This window comes from Sipha flava, unplaced genomic scaffold (assembly GCF_003268045.1).
Source record: "Sipha flava isolate LNK unplaced genomic scaffold, YSA_version1 324_pilon_pilon, whole genome shotgun sequence".
Classification (NCBI taxonomy): Eukaryota; Metazoa; Arthropoda; class Insecta; order Hemiptera; family Aphididae; genus Sipha; species Sipha flava.
The window spans coordinates 840,844-867,249 of NW_020273009.1; the positions used below are offsets into that span (position 1 = coordinate 840,844).

The 26,406-nt window shown below is 28.2% G+C and overlaps 1 protein-coding gene and 1 non-coding gene across 3 annotated transcripts in view; one reads left to right on the forward strand and one right to left on the reverse strand.

Moving 5' to 3' along the window:
• The first annotated feature begins 1,090 nt into the window (after nt 1-1,090).
• Nucleotides 1,091-1,203, forward strand: LOC112686813. Its single transcript, XR_003148922.1, has one exon. It is a non-coding gene; the product is annotated as a U6atac minor spliceosomal RNA (small nuclear RNA).
• A 1,292-nt stretch (nt 1,204-2,495) lies between these two features.
• Nucleotides 2,496-26,406, reverse strand: part of LOC112686779 (dedicator of cytokinesis protein 3) — a 35,756-nt gene continuing 11,845 nt past the window's right edge. The window contains exons 7-29 of one of the 2 annotated variants that reach the window (XM_025559202.1): nt 10,254-10,338; nt 10,141-10,176; nt 9,915-10,063; nt 9,688-9,769; nt 8,895-9,621; nt 8,513-8,794; nt 8,063-8,354; nt 7,672-7,915; nt 7,419-7,608; nt 6,725-6,975; nt 6,233-6,668; nt 5,930-6,164; nt 5,839-5,856; nt 5,362-5,773; nt 5,104-5,298; nt 4,896-5,037; nt 4,315-4,838; nt 4,104-4,248; nt 3,815-4,034; nt 3,600-3,730; nt 2,985-3,043; nt 2,749-2,920; nt 2,496-2,668 (exon numbers count right to left, since the gene is read on the reverse strand). In XM_025559202.1, the coding sequence (XP_025414987.1) occupies nt 2,604-2,668; nt 2,749-2,920; nt 2,985-3,043; nt 3,600-3,730; nt 3,815-4,034; nt 4,104-4,248; nt 4,315-4,838; nt 4,896-5,037; nt 5,104-5,298; nt 5,362-5,773; nt 5,839-5,856; nt 5,930-6,164; nt 6,233-6,668; nt 6,725-6,975; nt 7,419-7,608; nt 7,672-7,915; nt 8,063-8,354; nt 8,513-8,794; nt 8,895-9,621; nt 9,688-9,769; nt 9,915-10,063; nt 10,141-10,176; nt 10,254-10,338 (5,092 nt within the window). In that variant the 3' untranslated portion in view covers nt 2,496-2,603. The remainder of the gene's footprint in view (nt 2,669-2,748; nt 2,921-2,984; nt 3,044-3,599; nt 3,731-3,814; nt 4,035-4,103; nt 4,249-4,314; nt 4,839-4,895; nt 5,038-5,103; nt 5,299-5,361; nt 5,774-5,838; nt 5,857-5,929; nt 6,165-6,232; nt 6,669-6,724; nt 6,976-7,418; nt 7,609-7,671; nt 7,916-8,062; nt 8,355-8,512; nt 8,795-8,894; nt 9,622-9,687; nt 9,770-9,914; nt 10,064-10,140; nt 10,177-10,253; nt 10,339-26,406) is intronic. The other variant, XM_025559204.1, reaches the window with a different exon arrangement.

Here is a 26,406-nt window from a genome sequence, read left to right on the forward strand (position 1 = left end):
GAGCCTTCTATCATAAGTCCAGTTCAAAATATTTTAAGTTTAAATTTAATTTTGATTCAAAATTTTTTTAATTTTCGTAATTATATTATTTATATCTGTAATTGAGATTTTTGCTAAAAGAGATAAATATAGATGAAATTATTATGGAGTTCCAAAAAGAGAAAAGAAAATAAGAGAATAAAGTTAGTTTTAAAATATTATAATTAATTACCTATGTTGTATATTTGCATATAACGAAAAATGACAAATTAAAAATTGTTAAAGAAATTTCTGTATAATCAATTATTTTGTATAATTTTTTTAAAGAAATAAAATTCAGTTATCAGTAATAAATATTATAAGGATTAAGGGCTCTTTGGACTACTAGGCTCCAGGCCTGATAAATTATTAATCCAGTCCTGACTGATAAGAGTTTGGTTATAAAATACGACAATCCGAATGTCTAAATTAATTATGAAATATAAAATGTTAAATGAAAAATATTGAATGAAAAGTAACAGTAGTACAAAACTAAAATGTATGTACTCATATCTACGTGAACACTGACTGATGAAGACTAAATGGTGTAATGAAAAAAAAAAAAAAAGGTACAAGTAGAAAAAATCTAATAATATTGTTAATTTATTAATTAATAATATTGTTTGAGAATTTAATAATACCACCACGATGTTTATAAATTAAAACTAACAAACAATTTATATTATTTATGTATCATACAATTTGAATCTATAATAAATAATTTACTTTTAGCTACACGTCAAAGTGTTAACTGTTCTCTGTTGATAATCAATATAAAACTTCGTATCTACTTCGCGTTTAAAATACAGTTGAACAGACAAGTGACAAGTTTGAGAAAAACAAATCAGTTGGTCATTAAGCAATGAACATGTACATTATGATTCAAAATTGGTATCCAGAATAACAGTATTTGATTCTATTAATATTTACAGCGCTATCTAGGTATTGATTTTAAAAAGTTTACTGCAATCGTATAGATGTTGCTTTTTAACTATAAGCCACTAAAACTCTCACTTGTAAACATCAAAACTTAATACTTGGTATATATACAAATGAACTAACAAATGCAATTGTGTTGTATAAAAGGAGAGACGGTTAGCACTCCCCTAGACAAGGATGGAATTACACACATATCTGGTCATTGGCACTGCTGTCGTTGCTGTCAGCACATGACTACGTTTTTTTTTGTTACTACAACCTTGGTATATTTTTTTAATAAGAGTAGAATAATAAATTCTAAATTCGACTGCCACAACGAAAAAAGTCGTAATTCGTTTTTTCTAACTTTTCAGTATGAATAAAATAAGCACTGAAATTTATATTCTTATTCTATTTTTTAATGTACATTTTCAAAAATAACATCACAGGTAGAATGAAGGATACCATAAAAATAATTATTTTATTATAGAATAAGAATATGAATCGCAATGCTTATTTTATTCATACTGAAAACTAAGAAAAAACGAGTTACGACCTTTTTCGTAGGGGTAGGCGAAATACGAAATGTATATACACATCAGAGATAATAATCAACACAATACATTTTAATCATCAATGACATTTTATTGTTTAATTACGTTGTAATTTTTTAATTTAAAGTCTATAATATTTCAATTGTAAATAATGAGCATAGTAAAAAAAAAAAAGATTACAACAAAGGACACAAATATTTTTAATAATATAAGACGTACTTCATTTCACAAATTGTATTTTTATGTTTGGCATAATCAGTGGTAATATATTACATATAAATTAAAGTCACGGAAGACTGAAATATATAATAATAAAAAAAATAATAAATAAAATTGACACACAAACACGTAGGGTAAAATAAAACATAACATATTGAGCAGGAAAACTAAAAAATTATTGTACAAGTTCAAAGCCAGTCCTGAATTAGTATACAGATTTGGTAACGTCAGTCATACAATAGGAGTAAACTACATTGTTATAGAAATATAAGTCGGTTGAAAGACAAAGTAATAGAAATTAAATGCAGTAGACAACTAACATTTTTCAAAATGAATACTATTTAAACATATCAGTTAGAACTAATTTAATTTTTTTGTTTAAATTATGAAAAAAAAACTTTTATTGATTAACACTTTTAAATAACAAAAAATATTTATAGAGTTGAAAACAAATTATGAGAACTAAAATTTAAAAACTTAATTAGTTAAAAATAAATCATACAAAAATAATTATATTTATAATAAATAATAAGTTATGAAAAAAAAAAGTTCAATAATAAAAAATAGTTATTTAGCAAACTTTAAAAAATTAAAAATGAGAAAAATCATTTTTCCCAGCCAAAACAAAAAGAATAAATTATAAAAGTTATGAAAATTAGATAGGAATAAGTAGTAAAACACATACACACAACACCGATAAAATTACTTTCTAATAATTTAACTTATGCCAAAATAATTTGACACTATTTTTAAAATGTATAATAATATTAAAACATCACAAACACACTCATCATTACTATAGTATAAAAATAATTTTAGAATACCATAACTCATATCTAATTGTTAAATTAATGAATAAAATGGCACTGCTTCTAATATAAGTCTTGTATTTGACTAAGGACTGGAATCCATGCGACGCATTGTTCCTGGCACAGAATAGTTTTCCAAAATTGGGAGCTCTTAAAAAACAAAATAATTAATTAAACATACATTTACATAAGCACACACAAATATGAATATTCGGGCATTTTATTTATACCATTGGGATCAGAATTAAGCTGAGGTTGAGTATTCTTGGGTGGTAATGGTGGTGGTGTTTTATCCTTATCAGTTGAAGGTAACACAAATTCTTCATAAGATGCTGAATGTAAGGATTCTGAATAACCTGAGTCGCGTAGCACTGGTGAATTTATATTAGTTAATTCAGATTCCTAAGCATAAAATATATAATAAACATTTGAACAAATTGACAAGTAAATTATGAAAATAACTTACACGCTTCATTGGCAATCTTCGTGGTAATGGAGGTGCATCACTGGTTCTTCTTTCCGGGGCTTAACATGAGTAAAGGAATAATTTAATAACAATTAAGAACTCGAAGGCTTTTAAAATGTTTTATTTAAATTATTAATTTTGTATTTTACCAAATCAGTGAATATATTTATTTATTCACGGGTCAAATTTTTAATTTGACCTTTCTAGCAATAATTGCAATTATTGTAGTACTTTATTTTGTTAGGTATATTAAGATAGCTCATACATAAAAAAACAATTATTATAAAATTATAGAATATAACAAAATTAAAAATACATAAAACATATAATGATTAAAAGACTTATTTTACTGTTCCAAACCAAAAAAAAAAAAAAAAAAATATATAAACAAGGTAAATTTATGAAGTTAAGCTGAATTATGATCTTCTGAAAAGAGAAGATTAGTATGAATGAACAAAAAATTAAATTTTAGTAATGGTTTTCAAATTTGGCTAAAATTATTTAATAAATATTTCTTTTATATTTATAAATATTTTATTGATTTAACATGATGTGGAACTATAGAAAAAGAGGGAGAGAGATAAATAACAACCTAATAAAATTACATTAATTTACCTCTTGGTGGTAGTGGTGGTGGAGAACTATCATCAAGGGTCCATGCATTTTTTACACTACTATCTAAAGAGTGCCTTTGTAAGTTAGGACTTCCTGGTTGTTTCCATGAAATATTTGACTTTGAATCAACTCTATATTTTATACAAAACCAATTATGAAAAAGATTGAATGAAAAAAATTACAAATTAAAATAATAAATGATAAGTAATTTATACTTGATCTTATTATTTGGTAAAGATCCTTCAGATTTAAGTCGATTTTCTCTGTGTGGAACAACTGGTACACAAGCATCTGACAAATCAAATGTCTTGCTATAAATATCTTCGTATTCACCACGCCGTTCGTCAAAATAAGGTACTGTATTTGTATACTCTTCAGAAGAACGAAAATGGAAATTATGTTCAATTGGAACAGATGGTATTGGTGGTAAGGGGGGAACTAAACCAATTATTCAATGAATTAATATTCTGTACAGTGCTTATATTATTTATTTATAGTATTCATAATTTATAATGCTTTCTGGTGGAGGAGGGGCTCGTAAGTTTTGTTTAAGTTGAACCATGCGCTCAACTAAACGATGATGAAGAGGTTGAACTTCAGGTGGAGCTAGTTGACCATGAATCAAAAGTCCATTTTCCACTATTTCAATCTAGAAAAATGTATAATATATGAATCAATCATATAATACAAGATAAGTATACTAGTAATATTTTACTTGGTGATTTATTGATGAGCTTAAATGTAAAACATGTGAGTAATATTGTGGATTATTTTGAACAAAATCTTGCGAAAAAAATGCTGACTGATATTTAGATATACCACCCATAACATTTGCATCAATTGTTCCCTGAAGTCTCATACTTAATGGATTAATATTTCTTTTAGGCTCATTTGTGTACTGATTAATTAAAAGCTTTAAGTTTTTGTTAACTGAATCTATGGTTTCACATGCAAATTTAACTGGTGGTACTTCTTCTGCAGTTGTATTAATAACCTCAAACCATCGAAGTATACCGGGAAGACGTTCACTAGTAATTAAAATAGTACGTTCCAGCCAGAGACTCTTAAATTCATTGTCACGATCTACCAAACCTTTGTGCATTGGTCGATCTAATTGGAAAGTACATACATCATTTACTTCATAAAAACGTCCAACTTTTTCAGGAACCATAGCTAAAGGCTTGTCAGAAGAAGGTGGACCAATGTCTGGAAATGGTTTTACGTTGCAAATTTGGATAACTAGAAAATATTTTAAAAGTTAATCTCCACAATTTATTTTAAACAAATATCACTAACATTGAGTATCTGACTGTAAAATTGTTTGAGATGGAGGACTATTTTTTGTTAAAAGTTGGGCAGTTGGAAATTCAGTTTGCAATCTTTGGGTAAAAGCTTCCATACGTTCATATTCTAAACCTCGATAAACAAAAACTTTATTCTGTAAAATAATTATAAAATATTATATTTAATAATGTATAATATAATTAAACGTGAATATATATACTCGGACAAATAGTGGAAATCCTTGACCATAAAATCCAACTCTAAAATATTCTGGTTCGGGTCGTAATTGAGTTAAAATATTGTCACAGAATTTTGCTTGAGTTTTTAATACTGCACTTAGTCTAGTATAATCAAACAATTGTTTTTCATAGAAATTTGATAACTCTTTAAGTAATGGTAAACCTTTTTCCCAACACTAAAACAATAATTACATAAAATAAAATTGTTAAGCATTAACTTTTTAATGGATAATATTTACTTTTCCTTTATCAAAATATTGAATCATTTCATGGTATAACTGTTCTTTTCTTTGCCACTGACAAAAAGAAATTGATGGATCACCTTGTAATACTGGTGAATCGCTCCAAGTTAATTGATCTGCATAAAGTTTCAATGTAAAACCAGCTTCAGTAAAATTATCAGCAGAAATATGTAAATCATGAAGTTTATAAATGTATCTTAGGTACATTTCTTTCCTATCAAATTCATTTTTGTAAAAGTTCAACAAGTTCACTGTACAAGACATACGCTTGTCACGATTATCATCACCGCGCATAACACTCCTATAATCTAAAAGTCGTTCTAATAAACGCGTGACAGAATTAATAAAAACTGAACCGGTTTCTTGCCAACTACCATCCTGTTCTTCTTGATGAACTCTTTCTAATAGACTACAAAAACATAACAAAATATTTGATTAAAAAATTATCTTTAAATGTTTAGTTGTTAGACTTACACTATACTTAAATTTTCCCTATGCGCAGCATTAACAAAATTATTGTTATAATTAACTTATTATATACACTAAAGTATTTAAAAAAACTTACATAGTATTGAATAGTTGTCTATATTCATCATCTCCTTTGTTTTCACTAATTAAATAATCCAATTTATCAATTAGTTCTGATTCAACTTCTTTAAAATTGCCTCGAGCTCTTTGTTCACATTCCATCATGTCAAAAAAAATATGAAGTGTTGCCTTGCGTAATTCAGCTTCTGGTACTAAAGTTACTTTCAAAAATGGTCCAACCATAGATGGTATAAAATTTATTTTATGATCACCTATAATAATATAAATTAGTTTGCAATAATATGAAAATATTAAGTTTCAAAACATATTATATTTTTACCAAGTTTAGACCATACGGATAGAATTTGATAACCCATAAGTACTCTCATATCGCCATACTTTTCAATTATTTTTGTACGTTTTACACTAGTAAATGTTTCTAACTGAAGTGCTGGTTGGGTAAGAAATGCTACTGCTAATTTAAAATAAGTTGACCACACTTGGTAATCAAAATGTGGCCACGTTTCTAAAAAGCAAAATACCAATGGTTTGGTTAACTGTTGTAGAGCAGCTAAAATTACATTGTTAGTAGTCATTTTTATAACCATCCAGTCGGTTGGAAATACATCATGCTTAATTAAATGTCTAAATAATAAAAATGATCTTAATAGGAAATCTTTTAATGGTTTACGATCTCCTAATTCTTCCCAAAGTCGTTTGTAGTGGTAATCATCAAGTAGTTGTAATAAAGAAACTAAACATGCAACCATATTTGCCTAAAAAATATAATTCAAATGTATACTCGTTCAATATTAAATAATAAAAAACATACCAAAACAGAAACCATTCTATCAATGACAATTAGACATGTTTCAATTAACATGTCTAGTATATTAAGACTTAATATTTCTAAATTGCGACGACAACAAATATTAACTTTGCCATTGTCTTGTAATCGATTTAAATGAAATAAAAATGTTAAAATTTCTCCAAGAATATCTGTACATAATTGTATTTCTTCTCTAGCACTTATATGATGTCTCAGATGCTTACATATAGTTATCAATAATAAATTTCTTGCTTCTAAAATATAAAACAAATAATTATTTAAAATTATGATTTAAGTATAAGTGTATTTGTTGGGTAAAGTTTCAAAGGTTGCTAAAACAGTGGAAAATAATAAATGTTTTAATAACTATATTATATTATTATTATGAAAATGTAAGACATTAAATAAAAATTAAATTTTTAACCCCAAAGATGACAAAACGAGAGGAAACAAATGCAGTAGGAATTTTTATGAAAATGAATGTTAAAGGGAAAAGAGGAAGAGGAAGACCAAAAAAGAGATGGTTGGGTATGATTGAGAATGATATGAGGGCTATTGGTATGCACGTAGAAGATATAGTAAATCGAGACGAGTGGGAGTTTAGGACAAAGGTCCCCGACCCAAATAGTTGGGGGAAGGGTGAAGGAACAGAAGAAACCTTATTTTTTAAAATTTTATTTTAGATAATATGTATTACCATCATCTTTGAACACTTTGCCAGCAACCAAATCTTTAATAGCACCTAACTTAGCTTGAGTCAATGGTGTAGGTAAATCACGAGAAGGCAAGCAATCTAACATAGATACACTAAGCTTAGCTACTTCTATAATTGGTAATACTTGAACTAATTGGTCAAATACAGCACTCGCACTTTGCAATAAGGCAATCTATAAGAAAATTATAATTTTGAATAATACAATAATAAACATATACAAATAATTTTTTTATACCTGAGTAGGTAAAATCATTTCAAAAGATGAACACAACATTTTATCTAATGAAGCAAATACGCGATGTACATCATAACGGAAACTATCTTCAAATTGACCACCAGTTGCACGAGAAAATAATAGACGAGATTGTATAACAAATTTGAAAATGTATTCTAGTGAGCGAAAACACTTTTGTATTGGTTCTTGACGATCAGTAGACATAACTAATTCTGCACAATGTTGAACACTGCTCAATAACCCTCTAAAAAAAATATAAGTACAATATTTTATAAATATCTTTAATTTTAACAATAAAATGCATTTTTCAATATAATGTTGCTTCTTTCTTTTGAATATTTGTTATATTCTAATGTGACTTTTATTATATAAACAATTATTCATAAATTACTTGTACACTAGAGCTGCTGCAAAGTGTTCTTTGATGTAAGCATTCATAACTGGTTTAAAATGCTCAAATTTGCTGTCATAAAGTAGACTAAAAATGCTGACTAGAACATGGAATACTAGCCCAGAATGAATGGTAGAGTTACCATCATCTGTAGAGAACATTGAGAAAAGTGCATCTAATATATCTTGTAAAAACTTGACTAGTTCTTCTCCGTCCAAGCGTAAAGCTTTAGTAAGAGCTTCTTGTATTCTATGAGGATGTTCTTTCCATTGTAATAATGACAATAAATCCACTAAAAGTAGTTATTATTAATCATCAGATAATGTAATTATATTACTGAAAACCAAACTAATTTATAATTAAAATACATAACTTAAAATAAATACAACCATGTTAAAACAAAATGTTAGAATTTTTTTCATTTCAAGTTATTAATTATAATGTTCATACCATTTTGTGTTAATTTAGTAGAACATAACATAGTACGGACTGTCATTATTTCTTTATGACTGCAAGTAAATACAGAACCAGGTTCTGGTGAAATAGTCCAAGTGGATGACTCATGTACACTAGCAGCTAGGCCTAAATAATCAACTGGATGTGGCTTTGTACGTTCATCGCAACGATATATAAATAACTCATGAATGCCATCTTGTAAAGTAGCTTCTTCGGGTTCCATCAATCGTGCAAATGATACACCAAAAAGTTTCTTATTGTCCGCTTTGTCGCGAGCTAAAAAATAAATACAAAATAAATTATTTATATTATATTATATGGATATTCTGTCCTATTACATAACTATATAGAACACGATTTATACTATTGTACTTACTAGAACAATGTCTATATTCAAAACGTATATGTGCGGTATTGTATTTTTCTATTGGTACAGCCAAACGAATAGTCTCCATCCAACATGGAGCGTTGTGGTGATAAATAATCATTGAATGATATTCACTGGATGAATCGGTTCCTGATGCACCCCATATGCAATTAGGCACAATATTGCCTTCGTAGTCCAAAACCATGACAGTAACTTCGATATTTTTTCCAGTCGATTTACCACCTTTTTCAAATTCTCCTCTTTCTAATGTTAAATAAAGGTCATTTCTTACATGGCCTGGCATGATTACATCAGGAAATCCCATTTTTTTGGTGGTCGACACATTTTTAAAGGCCAAAGGATTTTCTTCTCGTATTTGTCGAAGATCGCCATCGAGTATCCGAAGAGATATAACAATACCATAATTCGGATGACTAGACAATGGACTATACTTATTGTTTTGTTTACGTATTAACGTATCATGTAATTGGCAAAAGTCTTTTTCGTCCGTCTGGAAAACCCGAAATGTGAATTCTTTTTCATCATTACAATTAGAAATTAACATTTCACTTAAGTTTAGAACAGCTACACCCAGAGGGCGTTTAAAATGAGATACAAGAGTTTGTGTTGACGATGTTGATACTTTTTTAGACGACTCTGAATATACCATTTTTCCTATTCGCATTACGTGAGCTACAATATAAAGATCACGAGATAAATCTTGCACGCCAAGTTCCTGAAAATAATAACTTTATTAGGAACAAATTAAAATTCGTAAAGTAATTAACAGTTTTAAACTTACTGTAAAAATTGTACAATTATTATGTAATTTTTCTATGTAATTAGAAAATCCTTCTTTCGATATTTTAACTAAAAATCGTTCACTGAAAATATTTAAAAATATATGTAAAACTAATAATTCTATAATAAATAAACAATAAATAATTAAAGAAAATTTTAAGTAGGTATATAAGTTATAAAACATAACAGTTATAACTATAACGAATAATAAAATATAAATCTACTTACCTTATAAATTTAAAATTTTTTGAATCGTAGAGTGAAAAGTAGACTTCTGTTTCTTCTCCGGTATGGTAACCAAAATCTCGCATACATAAAAACAAATGGCGTGTTTGAATTTTAGATGTATCCTTAGGTTTTCTTAAAGTACCTCGTGCCTAAAATTATAAAAAAAAATATCTTGATCTTATTATCTATATTTTATACAATCTCAGAAAAAATTTTAAATACCAACCGATACTCCTTGAATGCTTTCCGAACTTTGAACATGCTAAAATTTAAAAAAAAAATATGGCATACATGAATTAATTATTTAATCATTATTATTAATTAAATAAAAATACTTACGACTTTATAAAGTTCTACAGCACTTATAGATGCAGGATCAACCATTTCAGCACCACATCTTGGAACTAAGTCAAGTCCAAGTTTTCTAAAAAAAAATTATTATAAAATATATACATACATTTTATATCATAATTCATGATTAAACGTATTAAAAATTGTACAACTAATGAATATGCATTTTTATTATTTTTAGAAATAATTTACAAACATCATGCAAGATGCAAAACTATAAATTTTCGAAAAATAGATACATAACGTTAAATAGTTATTAAATTTACATTTCCAAAAGTAATATTCTAGGAAATAAAAGGTTATTGTTTACATTTTTGAAGATTATTATTATTTTTGCAGAAAATGTTTGACTTGAAAATTTTAAAAATCTAACAATAAATGTTCGTGAAAATCCATTTAAGAATAAATAAAAATTAATTGTATTTATTTAAAATGTTTTAAAAATTAAAAAGTTTTTTTTTTTAATACAAGTATGAATTTAAAATTCAAAATATATGATATTTAGTAGTTCAATGTAAACATATAAAATATATAAATAACTTCGTGGATGATCTTTCCATGATATTGTATTTCTTTTAATTATTTAGTTTAATAATTATATTCAAACCAACAGAAATCAGGATGTAATCTTAAAATTATAAACCATACAGTTTGCTAACTAAATAATAGATGATGGGAATACCATAATAAAAAATAAATATTAAAAAAGGTAAGGGAAAGTTATAGTTTTGATGGTTACATTTCTGATCATGTATGATGTACCTATATTATGGAGTATTGCTAATATTAATATGAATTATGGAACACATTTGACTTGGAATTTGAATATCTACTTATTTTACGAAATTTATTTTTTTCAAAATTTATGTTTTTTGCGCAATAATAAGTAATAATGATGTCAGTTATAACATTTTGTTGGTGATGTTTGGTTCCCAACAAGTAATTATATTATGAACTCATGACGAAACAGTACATATTATTATATTCATGTGACCTAATATGAGATATATGAGTAATATGACTAGAAATTAATTATTATAATGTATAAATGAGAAATTATATCAAAACTATTCCTGGAATTTTTCTTTGCAACACCGTTTTTATCTTAAAACGGTATAATATGAAAAAACTTATAGTTGTCTTAAAATGTATAGTAGAAATAAATGTAATCAATAGTTTTAACTATACTAATATTAAATATATAAATAAATAATTTAAGTATATATATATATATATATATATATAATTATATATGTAGTATTACACATTTATACATTATTATTTTAACATTTTTTAAATTCATGAATTTTGAAATGTTGACTCTAATAATTTAATATTTTCTAAACCATAAATCACTAATGAGTTATAATAAAAGGCTTAGGGACTTCTAGAATTTGCATATTTTTTGAAAGATTATTAAAATAACAGATTTAGAAAAACTATTACTATTAATTAACTTTTTTTATTTAGTTATTATCTATCTTGCGTAAAATAGACTTTTAACGAAGATCAGAGTAACAAATTATATATTTAAATTAATATTCAATTTAAGATTATATAACTATATAAATTATAATAATTTAAGGATAAACACAATTTAAAACATTATAATACTTTTAAAAAGTAAGCACAACCATTGACAGTTAAAAAAAAATATTTACATATTAATATACAATTTGGAAAATTTAGTTACATACATTATAAAATTTAAAAGGAGAGGCACTGACATCGATAAAGTTAAACTAAGATTAAATTTCCAAAGATAAAAACAAACATTTTACAATGCTTTGTTGTTTTGCATCAATTTGTCTATGATATATATTCTTTTTTAATATGAAAAGGCAATTTAAAAAATACAATTATAATAATAGGGTCAAAGATACTCAACACATTTTTGTCCAAATGATTTTTTAAATGGTAATATTTTAGTGTTTAATAATTAATTAATTTACGTTCATGATGTAAATATGAATCTAAATCGTAAATTTTATTTTGTTTATATTTGCATATTTTACAATTTTTAATTTTTAGGGTATATTTTAGTAGTATTTAGCGGCTATTAAATGCTTTAAAAGAGCATATTGTAACTGTTATAGAAAAAAGTTGAACTATTACTAATAAATAGTTATTGATTGGTTTATTTTCAAAATCGTATGACATTTCTCAATCGTTAGTATTTAGTTAGCGTACACATATGCCTGCTATATAACATTCAACTTTGATCTAAATTATTAATGCTAATATAAATTTTCATATTCTTAGATAGAATTAATAAATTTACGTATTACAATTATGTTATATTTCGACTGTTTATTGTTTGTATGGGTGCGCGATTATTTTTTTTTAAATAATAGATTGTTATTAAAATACTTTACAATAATCGATTAATCCAGTATTATAGATTTATATCATAATTGTTAATCGACCATATCAACTTCGAATCGATTAATCGATATGTGACATAATTTATGTATTTAGACCACAGGTATGGTTAAAAATGTTTTTTATAGTTTTTTTTTTGTTTTTTAGTTTCTTTTCCGTTAATTTTTATTTATATTACATAATGAATTTAATATTTTTAATAATTTTACCAACATATTACTAATCATTCATATTTTAATAGAAAAAAAACTAAAAAACAAAAAAAAAAACTATAAAAAACATTTTTAACCATACCTGTAGTCTAAATAGATCATAGTCAGTCCTAAGTCTGTTAAAATGGGAAGTAAAATGTTAGTATAATGTAGTACTTATCAAAAAATATTCAGGAAATAGTGTAGTACTTAAAAAAATCCAGGACCCAACTAGTGTAGTAACTATAAAAATCCGGGAACCAACTAATACACTACCTGCGATTAGCCCCTAGTACTCGGGATCCAACTTAGATGTTCCGTTCAAATTATATCAGCTAGACATAATATTTGCTAATATAATATACCAATACGTACATGCCTAATATAGGTATAAGTTAAAAGGTTAGATAGGTACTTAGATAATTAGAATAGATCAGCACCTATTTTTTCGTTAATCGTTAACCCCGACACAAAATGTGTAGTCCGAAACTGGAACTGTGCACTACGGATTTTAGAAGTTGTAGAATTTTAGAAGCGTCGGGGACAAGGCATCGCCTTTCCGTAGCCCTGAATTAATTTCGAATTCCGATGATAGCTTTCCTAGAAATTTTATTTTACAAATGGTTTTAGCATTGCAGAGTTTCACCACATCAACGTATTTCTTTTATATACCAAAGCTAATCATGGCTTTCTATAACTCTTCTCTTTGTACAGGGCCGGATTTAGGAGGGGCCCATGGGGCCCCAACAAGATTCAATTAATAAGAAGCCTCCACAAAATGATTACATTTTTTTTTTTTAATTTTTCTAGTAATTTGCAAAAAAAAAATTCTATTTTTTTAAGTTTGACAAGTGATGCTATTAGTGTGTGATAAAACGAATCACTAAATTGGTATTGGTAATTTTCTACCATTAATACTTAATTATAAATAAAATTACTCAACTACACTCTAACGAGACTAACGACCTAGCGAGCGCCGAGCTTCCATTTCCCTCTCTATCGGCGTCGTCGTCGGAGCGTGCCGTTGATCGGCGGGCCGTTGGGGTGGGTATTAAGCTTATCACTAGTATAATAATAGAGTTTCTTATATTTAAATCTTATGTGGGGCCCTGAGGCCCCCACAACCTTAAATCTGGACCTGTTTATATATACTGTCGTATGCCTGTTTGTAGTCGATGAATACCATGTATAAGTCTTTATTAAATTCATAATGTTTTTCCATTACTTGTTTGAAAAAGAAAATTTGATCTGTTGTTGATCTACCTTTTCTAAAATCACACTGGTATTTTCCAACGATCTCCTCAGCAAAAGGAACTAACTTCTCTAAAAGGATTGACGATAGTGCTTTGTAACAGGTATCTAATAGGGAGATTCCTTGATAATTTTTTGTTTTCAGTAAATCTCCTTTCTTAAAGATTAGACATATTATGGTTGTATTCAGGTATCTGTTGTTTCTTCCAAAATATGTTGATCAATTTCCATATTTCATTTTTCACAGCTTCTCCGCTGTTCTTCACTAGTTCTGCTATGATGTGGTTTTCTCCTGGTGCCTTATTATTTTTCAGTTTATTAATCGCCGCGTTGATTTCCGATCTCGAGGGTTAGCTAATATCCCCTCTCTGTATGTAACCATACAAGTTATAATTAAGTTTCTAGTTTTTTTTAATTTAAATTTTTTTTTTATATTTCATTAAAATTATTTTACATATTACTTTATTTATTATATTGGGTGTTTGCCTTTAACAAACTCCCCCCTGGAGCCGACCCTGAGATGAATATAGTAACGGTGAGTTTTTTTAAATGTGTAAATGGTGTAAAGGCGTAAGTTTTTCGGAACACATGATGTGAGAGCATGACTTCAACGTCATAAGCCTAAATCTATCCGGTAGACGTATTATGCAAATGCGGTTACATTCAGAACTGCCCTTCTACCATTACCCTACATCACGATTATGATTCATATTTTTTATAATCGTGACGTATAAATTCTTATCACATATTTTATTAATTCAAAATAATCACATATTTCCTTAACATTAATCCAAATTTTCAAAACAATCATCCGGTACCAATTATTAGTACTTGTCAGTGACTGCCGCTAATGAATGCATCACATCATGACTACTTATTGAAATATTAACATTATAAAATTAATAGATAAAAAAAAAGTAAATCGTAGAAAGAAGAGAGTGAATATAAAATATAAGGAATAATGCATAGATGAAATCTATTATTGAAGGAAAAATTGGAAACCAAACCATTCATAAATGAAGAAAATTATATAAGATGTAGGAGAAAGATTCTATACAAGATTATTAGAATTTACTACAGATATAAAAGAATCGAAAAACATTAAACCTATTTAAAGATAAAAAAAAAAAAATTATTTTAAATATTTCAACATGATTTTAATATTTTAAATTGATACATTTTTTTTCATAATCTCATAGAAAAATAATATTTTAAACATACACAAATATTACAGTATAATAGTATTCTTTTTCATTACAGTAATTATATTTATAAAACATATAATTATAATTACCAATAATAATGTAAGAATAATTTTATTTAAGTAATCGATTTTTAATTATATAATTATAAAGGTACTCTGTAGTCTATAGTATCCTAAGCTGTTTAATGTCAGACACATAATTGTATTTCAAGAGTTACTTGGTATATTTAAAAAAAAATTTTAAATGGTTCATAAATTAAATATTAACGATTTAGTATTTGCAAAAACGTTAATTTAGTTCTGGATCTGTAAAAATCTTAATAAAGTTTTAATAACCATTAACCAAATCTCTACATCTCAAATATTATACATAAAATATCAAAGTTAAAATTTTAATACTAAAAATAGTTAGAAATTATAAAACAACAATTTTGAAAAACAAACAAACATTTTTAAATCATAAATCCATTTTTATAAGAATTTCAAATAACTAAACTATACTTAATAAAATATGACTTATGGACAATTTTACAATAAAACCGTTTTATAGCACATCGCATTATGCGATTTGTTGGTTAAAATATAAATTACTTAGTAACTATACCCAGGAACGACGCCGAAAGGTGGGCAATAGGGGCAGTTGCCCAGGGCCCCGCACCTTAAAATAAGATTAAGGCCCCGCGGTTTTGATTTAACTGAACATAAAATATTTTACTGATGTAAATTATAAGACCCAATATTTATTTTGCCCAGGGCCTTGCAAACTCTAAAACCGTCACTGCCTATACCAAAAACATATATTTGTAATAAGACTATAAATTTATAAAAATATAATATAAAAATAAAAAAACTATTTATTTTGTTTGGAAATTTAATTTTTAATATTATCATGAAAAACTAATTACTTAACATTTCTCTAAATTAACATTGAGACTTTTATACAATTATATCTATATTGATCGTTAAGCAAATTATTAAAAAAATCGTTTAAAATGTCAGTATCATCAATTTATCTAAAATATTTGATTTTGCGCTTAAATTAATATATATTAATACATTATTAATCTATATATAGGTATAAAAAATTCTCCGCATAAAAAATATTCTTTTCTCTCTTAATCAAGCTAACTTTACTATTAAATTCCTCTGGGCTCCCAGCCACTTTGGTGTCCTCGGCAACGAGATCGCAAATAACCTTGCAAGGTTCACTTCTTCCATCTCTCTGTCCTCTCCTTGTAAAATCCCTTCTTCTGACTTCATCCCAACTCTGCGACAACATATCAATCATCTTTGGTCATCCTATTGGAATAGTCTTCTGGCTAATTTCGCTTCTAAATATAAAGTGTTGTTCCCGTCATCTTAAAAAAAACTTGGTTCTCTAATCTAATACTATCCCGAACTTCGATTATACAATTTAGCCATTTAAGAGTCGGTCATTATCTATTTTCTTGCCATTCCTATAAACTCTCCTTAAACCATCGTTTCTCAACCTTTTTAGTGTCGCGACCCCTAAAATAGGTATAAAATATAGTCAATCACTCCGCGACCTCCCCTCCATATAGGTTAGGTACAAATTTAAACAGTAAAAATATCCTATCATTAACCAAACGAACTATAACATTTTAAATACCAATTTATAAATACCATATCTAGTAACTTAAGCTTATCAATTTTGAAAGTTATGTATCGGGTCGTTGGGATTTCCATTAGTGGAGTAGTGCCCGTTTTATTGATGAGATATCTACATTTAATCGACTGCTTATTATTGTTATTTTTAATATTATTTTTGTGTGTTATGAAACGATTAATTTATCGATGACAGTCGCGCGTCGCTCGTGTTGTTAAATTCATGTGATATTGCGTTTATTAAGTTGGTTTTTAGTGGGTCTTTTTAGTTTTGTGTAATTTGAATTAATGGTTATGGATAAATATATAACAAAACGTAATACTTCGTCTACTTCTGATGAATCAGCGAAAAAAAAAATTCAGGCCATATAACAATGAGTATTTGAAGTATGGGTTTATTTCACTTGATAATAAGCCGCAATGTGTTGTTTGCTTTCAAGTTCTATCTCAAGAAAGTATGAAACCTTCAAAATTAATTCGACATCTGGAAACAAATCACCCACTTTTAGTAAAAAACCAATTGATTTTTTTGAGCGTAAATCACTTTTTTTAAAAAATCAACAAACTTGTATTCTTAAATAAAGTCAGAATAACACCACAATACTTGAAGCATCATATTTAGTAGCACTTAGGGTAGCTAGGGAATCAAAGCCACACACGATTGCTGAGAACCTCATTCTACCCGCTGCTATTGATATGGTCAATATTATGATAGGTGCAAAAGAAGCAAACAAATTAAAAACTATTCCACTTTCAAATAACACAATATCAAGACGAATTAATGAAATGTCAACTGATGTGCACAATCAAATAGTACAAAATCTAAAATCAAGTGAGTATTTTTCTATTTAGTTTGACGAATCAACAGACGTAACAAACTTGGCAAAATTTTTATGTTTTGTTCGCTACGAATGTGACGGGACATTTAAAGAAAATATGCTTTTTTGCAAATTAATACCAGGTCATGCTACTGGACAAGGTCTTTTTGAATTATTTATTGAAACAACAAAAAATGAAAATTTGGACTGGAACAAATGTATTTCAGTGTGTTCTGATGGCGCAAGAGCAATAACAGGGAAAAATAGTGGTTTAATAGTAAAATTAAAAGAATTAATGCCACATATTGAATGAACACATTGTTTTCTTCATAGGCATGCACTTGCCGCAAAAAAAAATGCCAGATAATTTAAAAAATGTGTTATTTGAAGCTGTAAAAATAGTAAATTATATTAAAAGTCAACCGCTGCAGTGCAGATTGTTTTCCGCTCTATGTGAAGAAATGGGCTCCAAGCGCAAGTCACTGCTTTTCTATATCAAAGTTAGGTGGTTCTCACGAGGAAAAGTGTTAACGCGGATTTTTGAGTAGCGAAATAATTAATATAATAATAATAATATTAATATTTTTTAAAAATCGAAATAACACATTTTTAACTTTTTTCCAAGATAATGAGACATTACTATTTTTGGCTTATTTGAGTGATATATTTTCACATTTGAATGACTTGAATATAAGCTTACAAGACCGTGAAAAGAACATTCTAATAATGTCAGATAAAGTTAATGTTTTTATCAAAAAACTTGGAATTTGGATCATTCGTCTCGAAAAACGAAATTTTGATGCATTTGATTTAACATCAAATTACATTGAAAAAAATGTAAACTTAAAAAGTCCTATTCTTGATCGTGTTTTTGATACCATGAAAACACATTTAAGAGAATTGAAAATTCAATTACTCGAATATTTCTCGTGTTTCGACAATGACTTCTCAAATAGATGGGTTCTTAATCCATTTGATGAAAATATTGTTGCAGTTGCCAAATTACCAGTTGAGACTCACAACCAACTGATAGAATTATCAGCTGATAAGAAATTACAGCTACAATTTGGATTTCAAGATTTAAATAAGGTTTGGATTGCCCGGAAAAATGAATATAGAAGTTTGGTAACAGAGGCATTGAAAATTTTGATTCCGTTCGCTACTTCTTATTTATGCGTAAAAGGATTCTCATCCATGGTGGCAATAAAAACTAAGTACAGAAATCGTTTGTTATCACTAGAAAATAACTTACTTTTATGTGTTTCAGATGTTGAACCACAAATTAAGCAACTTTTAAATGTAAAACAAATTCAAAGATCACACTAATTATTTTAAATTATTTAAAAAGTCTAAAATATTTAAATAAAAAGGTGCATTTTGTAAATCAACGTTTTATTATTTTTGACCTGCGCGACCCCAAGTCAAGGTGTTCGCGACCCCTCTGGGGGTCGCGACCCCCTGGTTGAGAAACGCTGCCTTAAACTATTCCCCTTACTGTACTAAACACTCTGAAGAGATTATTTCCGACCTCTCCCATATTATTCTTAGCTGCCCCTCTTTATCCTCTAATCGCTTAACTCTTTTTAATTTTTTAAAATCTCAAAATATCTAATTAACTCTATCTTTTATCCTTATTTCTAACTGAAATTGTTATAATCCGATCATTATCCAATATCCGTGATACTGCTCTATCCGTTTAATTATATCTAAGTTATTTTAAATGAAATGTATATCTTAATGCTCTAGCTTATACCAATTTTATTCTGTAAATGTTGAAATAAATTGTAAACCAAAAAAAAATAATCTTTATGCTAAATTTGGTGTAAATACATAGGAGCATGTGGTGGAAGATCGCAGGTTGACTCTCAATGAGACTAAAATTGAATGAATAGAGTCTCTACTGCACACTTCTTGATGTTTTTCGGCCAACTCATTGAGAGTCAACCTGTGATCTTCCACCACAAGTTCCTCAACTTTCCGCACTGTTTCGTCCGAGTGTGAGAGTCTGCCGCTGCACTTCTTGTCGTGGACGCTTAGGCGGCCAGCAGAAAATTCTCTACACCATTTTCGAACATTTTCACATCCATACATTTCTCACCATACACTTTTTACAATTAACGATGAATTTCTATTGGTGCAATTTTTTTGGCGAGCAAAAACTTAATGACTAAATGTAACTCGCACCTGGCGGGAGCGACAACCAGTACCTCCATCGCAAAGGGCTGCCACATCGAGACTGAGCGTTCTAATGAGCTCCACCAGGTCTCAATTGGTGGAGGGAGGCCACACATATACAACAGTGTTGCCGGATTTCACCTAGTGCTACTTGCGGCGATACGGTGACCTTGGAGACATTACTTTAAATATACGCCTCGTACAAACATTTTTTTTCTATAATGCAAACATTTTTTCATCATTATTAATCTTTAGTTGGAAATTTTAAAGTCATTTTCTTAACATTCTTAAAGAAATTATTTAAGTTTCGCGAAACCCTGAAGTGATCCACGTGGAACCCCAGGATTTCCCGGAACACAGTTTAAGAAACGGTGTGCTATAATATAAGTAAAACACAACTTGATATCTTGAAACTGCCACCAGGACCATTACGCAATTTACTTAAAAGAGACCATCCTGATCACGATCACTTACTCATACTAAAACGTATAATTGTTGTTTTTAAATGTCATCATTTGGGGCTAAACAGATTGTTTAAGAATGTTTTATCCCAATTTAAATTTCAAGGCCAAGTCACCACTTGTATATCAGTTTGATTCCAAATATTCAGGAAAACTCACAATTTTTACAAGTATATTTTGTTGGCGAAAGTGAAAAAGAAGTTCATTTAGATACTCTCATTATTCAGAAATTTAACATTTTATTCAAACAGCTACAAAATATACAAATACAGATACAAAGTGAAATTAAGTATATTCGAGATTTAGAAACTACAAAGTCAAAATTCAAATAATTTTTAAGTGATTATTAACGTAGATAGGAAACCTACAAATTGACACAAAGGCAATGCTACAAGAGCTAAGTAGCTTTAGTAATTATTAAGCAGCAGTGTGAAAAAAGAGATATAATTATTCAAAGCCACGATAATCGACTACAACGGACAAGTAATATAAGTAGTATATGAACTTTTGAACAAAAATTCTCCGTGTATAAAAGAAAATGTATGAAACAAACTTTATTCAGTTACCTTCATTCAAGAAACTCAAAGAGATGAAGAAGGCTATTCAAAATATATTCAAAATATAGAAGATAATCATCAAATAATGGAGGTTTTAAAGAGACTATTATGTAAATTAAATATCAAATAACAGTGCTGTGTACTTTTATTGCTCATAAAAATGTTGAAATAACAAGTCCAATCAAGTCTATAAAATATGTATGCAAATATTTCACAAAAGGTAGCGATCACGCAACGTTTAATTAAGGAAAAACTGATAATATAAACGAAATAAAAATATACGAAAGTGGCAGGTATATCAGTAGTTCCGAACGAATTATCCAGCTATTACTCATCTTGATATTTATCTAGAAAATTAACAACATGTTTACTTTACAACAATAATGTCACCGAAAGAATAGCAAATCCACCTACAACAACTTATAAGACTTTTTTCAGATATATCAAACCAATAATTTTGCAAGAACATTACTTTATCCACAAGTTGCTTTGTATTATGTTTGGATAAATAAAAAATTTGTTAGACGTAAACCAGGCCAGAATGTCACAGGTTGGTAAAGAGTTAAGATAGATAAAGCTTTGGATATAGTTTATGCAATACACACAATGCATTTTGTAAGTTACCATCCCCGTCAACTTCTTCATCACGTAAAAGGTTCAACATTGTATTCATTTTTGAAAACTATAAACAATACCTATTATCCGACATTTCAAATCACATATAAAGCACTTGGAATATTAGAGGATGACAACCAGTGGGCTTTTACTTTAGAAGAAGCAGCTTTATGTCGTTCACCTAATAAAATGCGAAAATGTTTAGTGTAATATTAATATTTTGCCATCCCTCAGATGCTTCATTTCTTTGGAATAAGTATAAGGACGATTAATCAGATGATATTTGGCGACAATATATAGTCAACATCTAGAAAATAATATAACATACAGTGAACTTTATAATAAATGTTTGGAAATAATTGAAGACTTTTTTGAACCTAGGTGAAGATAACTTAAAAGAATATGGCTTGCCAACTCCTACAAGATCTGGTGGACTGTTAGAAAATAAAGAATATTGAAAAGAAACAAGCTATGCTTTAAACGCTTTACACGAAATTGTTTTGTAAAATGAACCCACTTTGAGAAACGAAGGTTTATTTATAAACAAACATTAAATAGTAGAAGAATTCAAATTTATTGATGGAAGGAGTCACAGTACAACTAGCTTCAGATTTTCAACAAATTCTACCTGTCGTAGCCAGAGGAACTGGGACTAATTAAATTGCAGTATGAATCAAATTTTCATATTTGTGGCTTCAAATAGAAAAATTTTCTTTGACCAAAATTATACGAGTACATTTAAAAGAGTACAAAACCGCTAAGCTGTTTTCTGAACTACTCTTAAATATAGTAGTTGGAAAATATCTAAAATGCGAAGAAAAAATTACTTTGCCGATAGGATTAGGTACTGTTGTAAGAACTTTTAAATAACTTACAACAAAATATATCCTGGCATCTAAAAACTCAAAGAAATATCAATGTACTGGTTATGTGAGTGTAATTTTAACATTAAAAAATGATACAGTAGGAGGTATAAATAAAATATTATTAGACTCTCTACAAGCAAAAAATATGGAATACAGATTAGTGAATTCAGTACTGGAAGTATATGATACAATTAATTATCCAGATGAATTTCTCAATTCACTCAACCCTCCTGGATTTCCACGGCATTTATTAACATTAAAAATTAGTACCCCTATAATGCTCCTAATAAATCTTAATCCACCGAAATAGTGTAAAGTAGGGTTGCCATAAAAGTTCAAGTACTGACCGGGACGTTTACAAAAATAATTTGAACAACCTTTTTTTTTTTTTTTTATAATATTAAAATTTAGAACACAGTGTAATGAATATATATATATATATAGAATAAAATAATAATATTGAATTATATGAAAGAAATTAAATTAGAAGATACCTTTGATTAATGAAACATTATTTATTTATTTATTTTGAAATATTATATATTTCTGACTTTTTCACCTGTTTCAATAGCTCTGGTTTTCCCATAGCATACGTATGAAATTCCGAACAAGTCATTTTGAAATTAAATTTGCATTGAATGATACTTTCTACAGTTTCTACTTGAAGACGGTTACGTTCTTTTGTCCACTGGGCCATTATCAGTGAAAATATCCTTTCAACATTAGCGTTATGACCAGGAATAGCATATAAGTATTGGCACATCAAAATTAAATTACGTTTTCTTTCCAATACATCAGTTTTTTGAAAGAAATGTAACCATTTGTCATGTATATTTTTTTTATTCCAATCTTCATCAAATTTCTGTTTGTCAACGAAGTTTTTAAGATACAATATTTCTTCAAAGCAACTATCCGTGATATCAATTCCCTTTTCTTTTAAATAAGTTATTGTCTTTTCAACGTCTTGCCATTGCAGCGAAGAAGTAAGATCCATCCATGAAAAGACCTCAAATTTTATAAGAGGGTTACTCCACTGTTGTAAATACTCCCGTGCCGTTTTGTAATAATTATCGACTTCTTCGTCGAATAATTTTATCGAAACAAAAAGCTGAGCATCGTCTTTTATTTTATTATATTCAATTTTAGTTTTGATTCCCAAAAAGTTAGCTTCGGCGTGTTCTGAAAGTGTTTGTTCTAAATCGTTTATAATTTTTTTGACTTCTATAATGGTAATATCAGATTTTTCTATTTTTTTTGATTTGTTTCTCAAATAAAAATGTTTGACAATGTAAAAACAAAAAATAAATTTGTGACAACGGATTGTTGAAAAATCGATAATTGCTTTTGGTGGTCTTGTTTCTTCGAGAAAGAAATTTTTTAGTGGTTCCCATAACTGTAGAATACGTTCAATTGCTGGCAACAAAGACAGCCATCGAGTTCTCGAATGAGACTGTAAATTAACATAATGTACATCAGCCTCCTCACAAAACGAGTTAAGACGTTCATTTCTTACAGTAAATATGGAAAAATATTTATTAATTTTAAGTACTATAGACTCCACGTCAATAGAAAGTACGTCAGCGGATGTAGATGCTGTATTATGTAAAATATGAGCTGGACAACCTACGCTTTCGATATCTTTAGATAATATGGATTGAAGTTTAAAGTAAACATTGTTTGTTCCATGTCTGTCTCTCCCACCAAAATTAGTATTTGTATTATCTGCACTGTACGCGATTAGTTTATGTAAAGAAATATTTAAATTATTTAATGTGTTTATACTAAATTTCACTATAGTCTCTGAAGTTTCATTTTCCAAAGAATTAAGCTTTATTAATTTTAATTGCATACCTTTTGTTTCGGAAAAATATTGAATTATAAGAGGAAACAATTTTTCCCCATTATGATTGCTAGCGTCCGTAAGAACTCCATAGAAAGGAACTTGTTCAATCTCTTCTTTAATTGTTTGCAAAGAATGTGGTGCCCATATATTTTTGATGATTGCTGTTGCTTTAGTCCGCGCAGTTGATTGTTTCGCGGCAATTTTTGAATCTGGATAGAGTTTTGAATTAAGTTTTGTGTTACAATCCAATGAATTAAATGATTGATGGTGGTTAACAATTTTATAAGCTGTTGTTAATTCTGCGGCACAAACTAAAATATCTTCTGGAGTGTTTTCCTTAACCATAAATGTTGAAATATCTTGTGAAGAGGACGCTATCGATATATTAGACTTATGAGTATTAGACTTGTTGTGGTCATGTATTGAAGTCTTACCACTGTGACTCACGGAAATAAATATATTGCATATTGTACAATGTGCTTCATATTCATTTCGACCCCTTTTTATGAACGACCATTCTTTGGTGTAATTATCTGAAAAATGACACTTTCTCTTTGGTATTGTTGACTACTTGTAAATTGTAAAACTAAACTAACGTCATACGAAAATACAAAATCACGATAAACGAGAATAAACATCACACGACGTTGGTTAGATTCGAACTAATACGAACTAATGCGAACGCATTACATGTATATTGACTGACGAAGTGACGCCCGATGGGTGTATCATATAAGTATTTTTGTATATTCTATATTTAACTAACCATAATGGCATAATAGCACAGTTCAATTATTATTATCAGTGGAGATAAGATAAAAGTGTCCTATGTGAAATTTATGATTTTAGAATACAAATATAATTTTTATAAAAATATAATTTAATATAATTATTGGTACTAATATTATTTGCACATAACCGGGAATTTTGTAGGGTCTAACGGGACGACCGGGACCGAAGTTATGAACTGAACTGGTGACATGTCCCGGTGTACCGGGACGTATGGCAACCCTAGTGTAAAGGGACACGTCTACGTAATCTGATAGACGCTGAAATTATGACTGGATCTGCAAAAGGTAAATCAGTTTTTATTCCTCACATACCAATGATACCATCAGATTAACTACTTCAATTCATAAGAATGTTCAGTTTCCTGTTAAAATATGTTTTGCTATGGCAATAAATAAAACACAAGGTCAAGCATTAAAAATTGCAGGGATCGATAAAAGAGTCAATTGTTTTTAAACAATTTATATGTGGCATACTGCAGAGTCAGTACGTCTACAAATTTAGATATTTTGACATCAATAAGAAATACATCAAATTTAGTTTATAGAGAAGTTTTATAGAAAAATTATTGTCATAAATTATTATTTTTTTGTTATATACCTATTAAAGTTAATAGGTATAATAGGGTAACACAAAAAAAAACTGCACATGGATGAAGCATACTATACATACTATGTAACTCATTTTCCTAAATTCAAAAGTTAATAGGGGTTAAAAATAAAAAACGGTATTTCTTGGTCAGATTTTTATAAAACCTAAAACCTCACCCACCCTCAAACATCTAATTAATTTAACAATTTAAACCACGGACGAAGCCAGGTATTCATAATCTATATCTGTATATTAGCACAGGTGAAGCTACTGTTAAAAGCTATAATAAATAAAACAAATAATGATAATAATCAGCTTTGTAACTAATTAATACATATGAAATATTTTTTAAACAATTTTATTTAAATTTTATTTAAATAGACAATATTTAATCTAGCCAGATAACAACAATACATAAGCCCAGCAACAACGGGAATTCAGATAGTATAATATATTAATAACGATTCTATTTATTCTATTTTATTATATTTACCATCACATAGCACAAATTACTTAAAATATTCGCCGATTCCAAAAACCATGGCTCTGTGTAACAAACTTGCTAAAACAGATGTTGATTTCTTCTTTTCTCCATTAAGTGATTATTTATGATTCATAAAATCTACTTAAATAATACTATGTAATAAGTGATATATTAGATTTCTTTGGTTTATATTCTCATTTTCGCTTTATTTTATACGTTTTACCTATTGTGTTTAGCGTTTAATACATTATAATCTAAATACTTGAACTATTGGAAAACTGCACGTTT